Here is a 13,193-nt window from a genome sequence, read left to right on the forward strand (position 1 = left end):
CCAAAAATCCAGTCCAAGCTCCCCCAGAAGACCCCTCCGCCCAACCGTGTTCGTGGTTGTCTCACGGAAATGATGCGTGCCCACAAATCAGGACCCCAGATTAGTTTCTTTGGGGGCTGTGGATACAGAATCTTCTCCCATTTCACACTTCCTACTTTCCCCCAACCTCAAGCCTCTGGGGAGGCAGGCAGGCAGGTTACTGTGCAGGCCCAGAGAGGGCAGGGAGCCTACTCTAGGTCACACAGCATCTCGTGGCAAAGCGAGGACCAGACACTGACGCTTCCCTAGGGCTCCGACCCAGGCCCATTCTAGTCCGTTCTAGCCAGCACTTGGGGGTGGGGTGGGGGGCCTTTGAGACTGACGGTCTCTCTGCTCCCTCGGGCTGGACCCTCCGCTCAGAAGGAGCTGTGGAGCCAGAAGGCCCCCTCTGCATGCTCGTTTTAGAGAAGGGAAGACTGAGGCTGAAGACAGACGAGGTCCGTGTACAGAGCAGCGATAAGAAACCGGCCCCCAGAGCTCTGGGGGAGGACACGGGAGGCACGGCCCCTTCCTGAGGAGACAGCCCCTTCCCTGCAGCCAGGTGGCCTGGAGGGGCCTCCGTGGCCACACTCGGCCCCACAGCCACACACAGCGACACAGACACAGAGACTGGACAGACACTGGGCGGGGCGGCAAGGGGTAGATATGTGGGAGGGGCCTGGGTGCAGCCCCCCGCGGAGCCTGAGGGGCTGGGTGGGCAGCGAGAGAGCGCGTGAGTGGGTGGAGGGGGTAAGGAAAGAGCCTCTTACCTCGGATCGGAGTGCTTTCTGTAAGGGAAGCAGAGAGAGTCAGGTGAATTTCAGAAGGTGGTCCTCGGGGGCCGGGGGGCCCCAGGGAGGCCAGGCGGGGCCACAAGCCAGGCCTGTCCACTCTGCCCCCAGGGGCGTGGGGGACTGAGCCAGCCCTGAGCCTCTGGACCCTGCAGGCCTTGCCAAGAAGTCGAGGCCAGGCTCCTAGGAGCAGAGCTGGATCTGAGGGCTTGTCAGTCAGGAAGACTTCCTGTAGGAGGTGGAAATCTCCTGAGTCTAGAAACCCCTCTAGACTGGTATTAAATGGGCTGGAGTCCCTACGGCCCAGGGAGGTCTACGGCCCAGCCTGGGCCCGCTGGCTGCCTTCCTTCTGGGCTCAGGCAGGGAGGTCACGGACCTCCCTTCCTTCTTTCCTTCTCAAGAGGGACAGGGAGCGAGGGGGGACTTGGGAATCTTGTTAGTGACAGGGGGAGAGGGGTTAGTGCCCCAGGGCTGGGCGTTAATAGAGCAAAGGGAAGGCATTTCAGACAGGCTGAGTAATGGGGACAGGGAAGGGCAGCGAAAGGGGACAGAGGGCAGAGGGAGGGCCCTACGGCCTCCTCAACTTCCAAAAGGAAAAGAGGAAAGGGCCATCGGCTTGTTCACCCGGGCGCAGGGGGCAGGCGCGACTCGGGACACACACACACACACACACACACACACACACACACACACAAGGCAGTTCTGGGCTAGAGTGTTACATTCTGGGCCACATCATCCCGGGAGAGATCCAGCCGCCTTCCTGCTGGTGGATAGCTGATAACCCCAGGAACAAGGGGACCCCAGGCCGGGGCAGAGAGGCTCACGGGACAGAACGCCGGCCCCTCCCACGTGGCACAGGCACACCGGCGGACAGACAGACGGGCCAACCGAAGCCCAGAGGGTGGGCTGGGTGCTTTGAACCCAGCGCCCCAGCCTCCTAGGCCTCTGGACGATCTCTTACAAGATCCTCAACCCGACGAGGCCCCTTTCTCCTCGCTACCTGGGAGCAAATGGAAATCAGCCTCGGGCTGATGGGGGTCCAGAGGCCAAACAGCGAGACCTCCCGGGACGGCCAAGCAGCCCACGGCCGCTATCGGAAGGGAAGGACAGACCTCGCAGGTATGAAAAGGTGGCTCTGCTTCTGACCCTGAGGAAGAGGAGAAGGAACTTTCCCGGGCCAACATCAGTCACTCCCACGGTTGGTTCAGGGGAGTCAGGCTGGATGTTGGGAAAGGAAGTGCCTGGTGCCAGCCCGGCTAGAAAACTCCTCCTCCGTCCCCTGCCCGTGTCCCAGCTCCCAAAACTTCTGTCATTTCATCATTTTCCAGCCGTGTCAAGGCTGGGGGGGCTGTGCGGTGCAAAAGCCCCCTGACCCTAGGATTCCCTTAATCTTCCCCTTAGCCTCCGATCTGGGGTCTGAACGGCCCCTTGTGGCCTTGTGGGGTTTTTTTGTTTTTCCTCTTTTCCTTTTGGGCTCCTCTCTCTGCAACCCCCTGGAGCCTGATTGGGGAGGGCTGGGCGGCCGGTGGGGGACGGACAGATGGACGGGAGGGGGGGGGGGAGGGTCGTTAGTAAACATGCCACGTGGAGCGGGTCACAGTTACTGTCACAGTGGCTGTTAGTCTGGGGGAGGAGAGGGGGCGGGGGAGGGGTGGGGACGAGGAGGGCGCGTTAGTCGTTGACGCGGTGAAGAGACAGGACTTACCAAAGGTTTCTGAACGTTTACAACAGAGGGACAAGAAAAGAGAACAGGAACATTAATGGGCGCTCGGCGGACGCCTGAATCCTCTCCGGGGGTGGGGGCGGGGCGGGGAGGGGAGGGGAGGGGGGACTGATAATCAGATTTACTCGGATCAGTAAAGCAGCTTCTGTTCGCCGAGCACCTAGTACGTGCCAGGCACAGATGGACCCCTCGGAGGAGGAGGGGCAGCGAGTGGGGGCGGTAGGAACAGCCAGGAGGCCTTCAGGCAGGGGTGGCTCAGGGCGGGCTCCTCAGGGGAAGGGGGGAGAGAAAGCGAAGAGGTGTGCCCCAGCGTGTGTCAGCACGGTGGACCGCAACACACGCGAGCGCACGCCCGCGGGCACGTCCCTACCTCGCGTCTGCACGCAGGCGGCCTAGGGGTGGGGCCTCGACGTGTGCAGGCCGGGACTCACCCAGCGTGCACGTGCCCGGGAGGGGCGGGAACGTGGGTGCACGAGCAGCCAAGATGCAGGGGGCAAGCCTCGCTCTGGGAGGGCGCGGGCGAGCCCACGCGCGGCTGGCGGGACCCGTGCTCGGTGTTGGCCCGCACTCGGGGTGGGGGGGTGGGGGCGGGGGGCAGAAGCCGGTCAGGCCTGCGCCGGGGAGCCCAGACACGCACACGTGGACGCGTCACGAAGCAGGGGGACGAGTGACACGACACACACACGCCCCCCCCCCCCCCCGAGACAGACAGACTCACAGATGGGGCACGTGGGTGCTATGCCGAGGCACAACCGTGGACTAGCCATCCCAAGGTGGCCGAGGCCCTGAGCTGGGCTGCCCGTCTGTCTCGTCCCCTCCTTACTGCTTCAGTCTTGGGAGATGCTCTCTGCCTGTAGCTCTCTGTGGCTCCCCACTGCCTTACCTGTCTGAGGCCTCCAACGTCCTCCCGAGAGGCTCACGGCCTCAGCACTGGAAATACTCACTGGCCCTTGCCTTAGACACCTCCCCTCTCTCCTCTGGCCTGGCCGGACCCGTTCTAGCCTCACTGGACACACCTACGCCATCAGCAGAGAAGGCGCTCTCCCCCTCCCGCCTCCCGCGCCTCGCCATTATCTTGACGGTCCGAGCCCTGTGACGTACCCCGTGGCTAGGCACAGAAGACGGCCATCCTCACCGTTCCCCGTGGCTCCCCACACCTCTGCCTGTCCGTCTCCCGTTAGTCCCCAGGGCTCGGGCCCCGGAGACGCTGCCCTCCCCCTACTGCCCTCTGTGGCTCCCGCGTCCTCCCAGCCACCTGTGCTCACCTGACCGCAGCTGCTTTATGCGCCCGTTGCTGGCGCTGGGGTCCACGGGCAAGAAATCCTTGAACCAGGTGATCTCGGGGTCGGGGTTACCGCTAGCAGCACAGAGCATCGTAGCCGTCCGCGTCCGCTCCACCACCTTCAGCTGGGGGCCCATGTCGATGTTGGGGAAACCGGGGGGCAGCTGGTCCTCTGAGGGCGGGGACAGGGGAAGAACAGGGCGGGGGCCCAGTTGCCGCACGGCCAGCCCTCCAGGGCGGGCTCGGGCGCCGGCAGGATCTCGGTCCGGCCCCTGCCTGGCCGGGGGAGCTCCTGTGGCCCGTTTCCTCCTGTGCGACGTGGATCAGCGCCACACGACGGGGGGGGGGGGGGGGGCACCAGGCCAGAGCTGCTCACCCGGGGCGAGTCTGGGGATGTCTGGGCATGTTCTGATCGCCACAGCTGGGGCGGGGACCAGGGATGTTTCTCGACACCCCATGATGCCCCTGCTGCCCCCCCACCCCCCCGCAAATGATCCAGCCCCGATGTCAGCACCGCTGACCCTGGGGGTACTTTACAGCATCCAGAGGGAGTTTTAAAAACGTAAACCGCGGGCGTCTGGGTGACTCAGTCTGTGAAGTGTCTGACTCTTGGTTTCAGCTCAGGTCACGATCTCGCGGTTGTGGGTTCGAGCCCCACGTCGGGCTCTGGGCTGACAGCTCGGAGCCCGGAGCCCGCCTCGGGTTCTGTGTCCCCCTCTCTCTCTGCCCTTCCCCTGCTCCCGCTCTGTCCCTCTCTCTCTCTCTCAAAAATAAATAAACATTAAAAAATACATAAAAACATCAACCGAACCCCACCCCTCCCCTGCCACACGTCCACTGTGACCCAGGACCCTCGCCTCCCACTGCCCCACTGGTCTCGGCTGTCCCATTTTGAGCCTCCCTCACTCCAGAATATCTCAGTGACCGACTCTATGTATCGTCACGTATCTGTGTCACCGCTGTGTCCCCACTGCCCAGCGCAGGGCCTGGCACACAGTAGGCGCCCAATCAATGAGTGAACGGCTCAGTCCCAGCTGCCGTTAGCCTGGGAAAGTCACCACGCCTCCAGGTGTCAATGTCCCCGTTCCCTGGCCAAGGTCTAGTTTCTCTCCACGCTAAAGGGGGCAGGAGGGACACCAGGAGGAGAAAATGCCCCTCTCCCTGGAGACCCTCAGCCCCCAACGTCCAGTGACCGGCAGGTACGTGGCCGCGGGCTGAGGCGATGAGGCGGGCCGGCTAAGTGCCAGGCGGCCTTCGTCTGCGAGCTTGAAAATCAGAGCAGACTCTGTGGCCTGATTGAGCTGGGGTCTCTCCACGGAAGGGTGGCGGCTCGGGGACCTCCCCCCACCTCCACCTGCTGTCCCACCTCGGTTCTCCCTCTCCTGCACCTGGGCTCCAGGCCCCTTGTGCTCTGACCTCTAACACCTCCAGCTCCGCTCTGGCCTGCCACCCACAACGGACACAGGACTCCCCAGGCCCAGGGACCAGGCTCCTCAGTGCGAATCGAAACAGCCACTAGCCCCGGTGTGGCCGAAACGAGCCCTCCCGCCACCCACAATTCGTACGTCGGACCCCGAACCCCCGGGACCCCAGAATGTGGTTATTTGGAGATCAGGTCTCCACGGGGGTGATTAAATTAGAATGAGGCCACTGGGGTGGGTCCTAATCCAATATGGTGTCCTTACAAGGAGACGTGATGACACAGGTGTGCGGAGGGACGACCCCCGTGGGGACACGGGGAGAAGACGCCGTCTGCACGCCGCGGAGAGCAGCCCCACGAGGAAGCAGCCCCGTCCTGATCTCAGACCTCCCACCTCCAGGACCGGGAGAGAATACGTTAAGCCGCCCAGAGGGGGCGCTACGGCCTGTACTAGGAGGGGAGCTTTGGTGCCACCGGCCAGAGACCCCCAACCCCCAGCTCAGCATCTACGGTTTCCACAGGGCACATGCACCGGAGATGGAATGCAGCTACTCGCAATGGCAAAAGGCCGGAGACAACCTAAACATCCGTCAACTCATTCCGTACAGGCTGGGCCCCCGCGGGACGCGATGCTGAAATTTGCAGACGTCACCTTACGGAGCCTCAGACGCGTTGCTCAGAGCGCAGGGATCAACGGGAAAGACGGTACAGGCCAAGGATCAAAAACTACAGCCCCCAGGGGCCAAATCCGGCCCCTTGCTCACTTTTGTGAATAAAGTTTTATTGGCACACGGCCACGCCCATCTGCGTCCCCATCACCTACGGCGGCTTTCCAGCTGGGGCAGCGGAGCGGAGAAGTTGCGACAGAGAGCGTCTGGCCTGCAGAGTCCACGATATTTGGTCTCTGGCGTTTTACAGAGAACGCTTCCTGCCACCTGGACATCGCTGCTATTTGTGTAAAGAGAAACGATGCACACGTATTTGCTTACGAATGCCCAGAAGGAGCAGAGGCCTGGTGAGTGCTCTGGGGGACGGGCCTGGGGGGCTGGGGAACAGGTTGGAAAAAAGCCCCCGTGGGGGAGAGGTCTGAGCCCCGGGGAAACGGTCAGGGGACAGGAAGCCAAGATGGGGCCAGGGAGAGGCAGGCAGGCGTAGCGCCGTCCCGTTCTTCCAGGGGGACAGGAAAGCGGTGGCCCGCGTCCAGCCGCGCGTGGAGGCCCGGCGGCCCCCGTCCCAAGTCCCGTCCACTGGGTAACCAGGCGCCGTGCAGGTATTTTCCTGTGCCCTCCTCAAAGATGGGAGCTATTTCACAGCGGGGGAAACTGAGGCTCGGACAGAAACATACCCGCCCCGGGTCCTACGGCCAGGACGCAGCAAGGCTCGGACTGGTACCCAGGCCCGCCTGAGCCCTGAGAAAACCGGGAGGGGCCGGCTGCAGAAGTCCCAACCCCCCAGACTGGACCCGTTCGAGTCTGAGGACGTGGCTGGACCCTGTCCAAGGTGGGTCAGGCCCGGTTTGTTCTTCCTGGGCCTGAGGCCTGAACCCCAAAGGTGGTTCTGACCGGCTCCCGGTGGCGTCACGGGAAGTTTAGGCCCAGACCACCGGGCCTCAATTCCTGGAGCTCAAAGCCGGCGTGCGCCCACCCGGGAAGCATCCACACCCCACGCGTGCTCACACGTGAGCCCTTCCCGCGAGCGTGCAGCCCTCGGGGGTCCCCGTGAGTGCGTGTGGGCGGCAGCCAGCAGGGTGGGGGGCAGGCGAGCGGGCGCCGGGGGAGGCTGGGCCGTCTGACGGCACCAGGAGCTCCTAATTAAACAAAAATGTTCGTCGCGTACCACGTTGCGCCCGATTCCTCGGAGTTTAATTAAAACAACAGCACGGGAGGCGTGAGCGGGGTCCACAATCAGATGGTGGGGGGAGGGAGGCGGGGAGAGCCGGGCCCAAGAGCCCAGACCTTCCCCGCTCAGCCGGGGGACCCTGCGGCTCGGGGCCCGGGCGGGGGACGCCCGGAGGACGGGCGCTCCTGGGTCAGAGGCCCCGGGGCTGGGCACCCGGCCCGGGCCCCGCGTCCTCCGGGCGGCCGGAGCGCGGAGCGCAGCCAAGGAGGCCTCGGTGGGGGGCGGGGAGAGCAGCCGGGTCTTTCCCAGACTCCCAGCGACTGGGCGGTTAATAGATTCACAGCGTGTCCTTTTAACTCTCCGAGCGCTTACAATGGAGGCTGGCACGGGACAGCGGGAGGCAGGCTGTTCCGTCTGTGCCCGGGAAAGGTCAGGGCAAGAATATCTATTGGGCAGAGGCGGGGCGGGCCGGGCAGACTCCCCCCCCCCCCCCCCAGGCCTCCCCCTGCAGGGTCTCGGGACCCACGCGAAACAAAGTACGGGGCGTCCTGTTAAACAGACGGTGGGGGCAGAGCCTTCTGAGGGAGGGGCTCCGTGCAGATGACCCCCAGGGTCTGACACAAAGTGGCCCTGACCCCTGGGGTCCGCTGCCCTGGGTGATGCCAGAGAATGCCACCCCGGGTAGCCACCTCCCACCAAAGGGCTGCCTGTGGCTCACGCTTAAAGCTAGGAAAGGGCCAGGGTGTCCCTGTAGGAGACAGGCAGGACCCACCCACCCGAGGGGCACAGGGGGGCTGGTGGCAGCCGCCTGCTGAGCACCGGAGTGAGAAGAATGATGCCCGGTAACAGGTCAGCCAAGCGCTCCTTCCTGGTTCACGTAGCTACCCCTTGCGGCCAGCGTCATTTCCCTACTTGGGGGGGTGAGGAAGTGCAGCTCAGAGGGGTTTATTAACTTGCCCGGGCCACACAGCGCTAGAGGCTAAAACCCCCTCTCTTGGGGGGGGTCTGTGGCGAGGCTGTCTGAAGGAGGAGGCTTTTTGTAAGGAGACAGTGATTTCCTGGTGCCCCCAGCCCCACCCCCCCCCGAACGAGGCTTAGAAAACAGCCCAGCAAAGCAGGGTTCCCGAAGGATCTATGTGAACGTATGGGAAGGGGGGGGTACCTGTTTGTGCCCGTCCATTCCTTTGGGGGAACCGCCCCTTACTGACCCTGCCTGGGTGGGCAGACACACCCCGGACTCCAGGGAGAACTCTGCCAAGCAGACTATCTGCTCCTTGGGGACGGTCATCCGACCCAAGCTGGGCCAGTGAGCAGTCATCCTGGGCCACCCCGTCCTCTCTTTGGGGTGGTGGCCCCGGAGCCTGGAGCGGATGGGGGGAATCCCGAGGATACAGTCAATATAGAAGAAGACAAACCCAGAGGCAGAGGGAGGGTGAGGGCTAAGAACACCGGACGAGCTCCTGGATCTAGCTGAACCTGAAGCCGGCCACAGCGTGGCCATTTTAATGACACGGATCGACGAATTCCCTTTGTTACGTGAACCAGTCTGAGGTGGGCCAGGCTCTTGTAATCAGAGGGGCAAGACCGAGATGACGAACGGTGACCGCGCTAGTCCCTTAACACGGCTCTCCTGCAAAGGCTCAGTAAATCCCTCCCGCCAGGCTCTGGACCCCGGTGGTGTGACAGGCTGGGGAAGGGACATCACGGTGCCCCAAAGAGACAAATCCAAAGCAAGGCTTTCGATGCTTCTTCCTCTCAGGTTTGTCCCTCCCCCCCCGCCCCCCCCCGGCCCCCCCGGGAGGCCAGTACCTCGGAGGACAGTGAGTTTCGCGTGGACCGTGACCTCCCCGACCGAGTTCTGTGCCACGCACTCGTACACGTTCTCATCCCGGGGTGTCCGCAGCGGCTGGATCCTCAGCACGGCCCCCGCACTCTGGTCAAACTCGATCGTCTGCCGCGGGCGAGGGGACAAAGGTGAGGCCGACGACCGGGACGGGGGCCGGGCCTGCGTCCTCCACAGGCACCCTGTGCACAAATGCGCCACGGGCAGAGACTGGGCCCGGGGACGTGCAGGAGGGCGTGTGGGCATGTGGGTGCGTGAGCGGCACAGGGGAGTCCGTGCGACAGGCGCGTGAATCGTGCCGCGTGTGCAAGTGTGGCTGATCCTGTGCGTGAGACGAGACAGAGAGGGCGGGGCCTTGCCTGAGGCCACACAGCACACAGCCTGCAGGGCCGGCCGGCCTGGCGGGGTCCTCCCTGAGCCGGCAGGCGGGGACACACGGCCGGGGAGGGGAGGGGGGACAGTTGCTCTGGCCACGGACGGTGGCCGCCCGTGTGACCCCTGGGAGATATTTCTGCGACGTCTGTGGCCGAGCTACGGCTGCCCCGCGTGCGGAGGGGGCTCTGCCGCCCGACTGTCTCCCCTCACCCCAGACTCACCTCAAAGCGTTGTGAATTGACCTTCTTGCCTTTCTTGTTCCAGGTCACCCGTGGCTTGGGGTCGCCCGTGGCCTGACACACGAAGGAGGCCACGCCCCCCGACACGCCGATCTGGTCCTTGGGTTCTTTGATGAACCTGGGGGGCTCTGGAGATACAGCGGGAAGAGGAGGGGTGTGGCGGGCCCAGGCAGGAGGCCAGGACCCCACGGGGCCACGCAGACGTGCCCTCTATCCCCGACCCAGCCACAAAGTACCACGTGGGGCCCGGGGAAGGGGAGGGAAAGGAGGAAGGCAGAGAAACGCTGAGACCGAACGCCCTCCCCACACCCACCCCCGAGACCACAGCTGCACACGCTCCCATGTGTGCCTGAGACACGGCAGATGGGGAGCCCTCCCCCAAGACTCTGGGGTCCTGAGACTTAGCACCTGGAGGCCCCCGGTGGCGCCCGGCCAAACCCTGGAGGGTCCTTGGCCCTAACGACTTGGAAGGAGGTGACTGGTCTGATCCCTGCTGGGACAGGTGGGGAAAGTGAGGCACCACCAAGGCATGTGAGGTCAGAGCCCGCATTTTCAACCCAGGGCTCCAGCCTCTCAGTCCCTGGGAGGCGTCCGTCCCAACAAGAGGGGTCAGCGCTGGGAGCAGAAGTTCAGAAAGGGCGGTCTGGTTTCCCGAGGCCCAAGATGCTGACAACCAGCACAGCAAGCACTTACTGGGCGCCTAGTGTATGCAGGGGGCTAGCTCCGCAACGTTTCACCCTCGGACAGCGCGGAGTGCCGGGGCCGCCACGGTCCCCACACGATAAAACTTTAGGCGCAGAGAAGCAAGGCCTTTGCTTCGACGCACGGCCAGCCGGCGGCCGAGCCGAGCCGTGAAACGGGCTGGCTCACAACTGATCTGACGGACTCAGTCTCCCCAGGAAGGTCTCAGGCTGGGGGCCTGCTGCGTCTTTAACCCCGTCCACAGCCTCAGCTCCGCCCCTTGGACACGTGACAGTGTCCGTGGAGGTACATGGCCATTACTTTCTTTCTTACTGACTTTTCACAGTAACCTCCAAATGGCCCAAAGGGACAACGGATTTCCTCTCCTAGCGATGCTACAATGTATCTCGTTCAACGAATTCAGTCACTCCCGAGGCTTTTCCCAACAGCTTCCAGGGCTGGACCGGCTGGCAAGGTCCCTCGGGAAACAACGTCCGTATCCAACCAAAGGGGACCGGCTGAACGTATCCTGGGACCAGGGTGCGCCTCTCGCTACTAGGGAAGGAACAGCAAGGGACAGATGTTGTCACGTGGGAAAAAGGACAGCGGATGTTCCTGTTTGCGTGAAAAGAAACATAAAAAGGGCCAAAGAGAAATGGGGCGGGGAAAGGGAGCCCGCGCGTGTGTAGATATGAGGGCCGCCCCAGGAGAGAAACCAGGCGGCTGGACACAGTGGGAGAAGCCCTTCCGACCTGCTACCTTTTTGAGATTTACAACTATTTAACGATAAATAGAAATGATTTTTTTTTTATTTTTTTAAATGTTTATTTATTTTTGAGGCGGGGGGGGGGGGACGGGGCATGAGTGGGGGGAGGGACAGAGAGGGAGACACAGAATCCGGAGCAGGCTCCAGGCTCTGAGCTGTCAGCACAGAGCCCGACGCGGGGCTCGAACCCACGAACCGTGAGATCATGACCTAAGCTGAAGTTGGATGCTTAACCGACTGAGCCACCCAGACACCCCAAATAGAAATGATTTTTTAAGTTTACTTTTTATTCTGAGAGAGAGAGAAAGAGAGCGAGTGCACATACACGGGAGGGGCAGAGAGAAGGAGAGAGAATCCCGAGCCTGATGTGGGGCTCGAACTCATGAACTGTGAGATCAGGACTTGAATGGAAACCAAGAGTTGGACGTTTAACTGACCGAGCCTCCCAGGCGCCCCAGAAAGGATTTCTTAAGAAACAAGATTTTGAGGGGCCCCTGGGTGGCTCGGTCGGTTGGGCATCCGACTTTGGCTCAGGTCACGATCTCACCGTTCGTGAGTTCGAGCCCCGTGTCAGGCTCTGTGCTGTCAGCACAGAACCCCCTTCAGATCCTCTGTCCCCCTCTCTCTGCCCCTCCCCTGCTTGTACTCTCCCCAAAAACATGCATATTCTAAAAAAACGCAAGATTTGGATAAAAAGGTGAGCGATACAAGAAAAATATTAAGGAAGCAAAAGGCTGGGGTCCGAGGAGGAGCAGACAAGGGGCCACCTCAAGCTACGTACAGCAATCCCGGGTCCCTAAGCCTCCGAGATCAAAGGAAACAGCAGAGGCCCACGTGGGTTCGCCTGGAAAATTCTGGATGCCTGGAAGCCTGAAGCAGCTCAAGGAGGCCTCGGGAGCCCGGTCTTGGTGCCCACAGGCCCCGGCTTCTCCCACCCACGGCTCAGGCGAGGCTTTGAACAAGGGGTGCCCATCCCAGCGGCCCGAGTGGCCTCGCCTCCCTTGTTCAAAGCTCTGCTCCCCCTGATGTGACCGTGTGGGACTCTAGCGGCCATCTCTTGGAAACTGGCCGCCGTGTGCAGCCCCACGAAGCCGTGATTGTTCGTCATCTCGTGCTGATTCAGGGTTAAGAAGCTTCTGTGAGACGACACCACCCGGGTTTGAACCCGGGGTCCTTCTGTCCACAGGCACACGTCTTAGGCTCCTATCGCCTCCAGGCCGTGGGCCTGATTCAGATGTTTTGCTCCTTGCTGAGCCCGGGGCTGGGCCGGCCCCTCCCCGGCTCTGACGGCCTCGGCCACCCCTCCTCCAAGCCTCGGGAACGGTGACTGGGGCCATATGCGTCCCCAGCCAGCGTCACGGAGGAAAGTCACTGTGGCCGGGGCAGGAATCTCACTTCTGGGGAAATCCTCTCTCGGGAGCCCCTGGAAGGAGGGACGGAAGTGGGCTGCAGGAGGATGAGCCCGGACACGCTCCCCTAGGCCAGCACCTCCCCTGGGGAGCCTTCTCAGATTACCACGGGCTGGGTCAGGAGCTCCTCTGTGCACACGGCCGCCTGGGCGTCCCCCCTCACAGCCTCGACCACGCTGGGCCAAGATACCTGGTCCCGTGCCACTCGGCAGGGTGGGCACGGGGCCGCCCCCACTCCCCGGCGACCCTTGAGAAAATGGGGCTCTTGACCTGAGGCCCCCCTCTCTGCAGGGCAGACGCCCTCCCAGGCTACCCCCAGGCGGCTCTGGGGTGACAGACAGCCTGGAAGAGACCTGTCTGCTCGCCGCGCCCCCACGCGAACATTTCGTGTGGACGCCTGCAGTCTCCCGTTTGGACAAACCCTCCCCTCCTCCTCCTGGCAAAGGGGCCCCCCCGACACAAGAAAGGCACTCGGGTGCGGCCGTCCGTCCCGGGCCAGGGGACACCCAGCGTGATGCTTTCGCCGGGGACCCAGAGAGGCAAAACCAAGGCTCAGAAAGGGTGAGACCTGCTCGGGGTCACCCAGCTTGGGATGCACGAGAAGCTCCTGGGACCCCACCCGGGGCCCGTGCGGCCCGCGGCCCCTGGAAACAGCACCGTCGACGAACGGGGAGGTGGGTCCTCGGGACCGAGAGCGCCTCGGTGTCTCCGTGTCACCCACGAGGAGACCTGAGGGTCAGGGGGGTGACACGAACAGCACGGAGGCTGCGTGGAACGCCCCGGCCCGAGTTCTGTGTTTCCAGCTCG

The 13,193-nt window shown here is 63.1% G+C and overlaps 1 protein-coding gene across 10 annotated transcripts in view; it reads right to left on the reverse strand.

Moving 5' to 3' along the window:
- PTPRS (protein tyrosine phosphatase receptor type S) overlaps nt 1-13,193 on the reverse strand; it is a 69,010-nt gene that overhangs the window by 46,674 nt on the left and 9,143 nt on the right. For 6 of the 10 annotated variants that reach the window (XM_042928108.1, XM_042928115.1, XM_042928112.1 and 3 more), the window contains exons 3-6: nt 9,513-9,658; nt 8,883-9,024; nt 3,798-3,986; nt 789-806 (exon numbers count right to left, since the gene is read on the reverse strand). In XM_042928108.1, coding sequence (XP_042784042.1) covers nt 789-806; nt 3,798-3,986; nt 8,883-9,024; nt 9,513-9,658 — 495 coding nt within the window. The remainder of the gene's footprint in view (nt 1-788; nt 807-3,797; nt 3,987-8,882; nt 9,025-9,512; nt 9,659-13,193) is intronic. The other 4 variants (XM_042928114.1, XM_042928113.1, XM_042928109.1 and 1 more) reach the window with 1 other exon arrangement.

This window comes from Panthera leo, chromosome A2 (assembly GCF_018350215.1).
Source record: "Panthera leo isolate Ple1 chromosome A2, P.leo_Ple1_pat1.1, whole genome shotgun sequence".
Lineage (NCBI taxonomy): Eukaryota > Metazoa > Chordata > Mammalia > Carnivora > Felidae > Panthera > Panthera leo.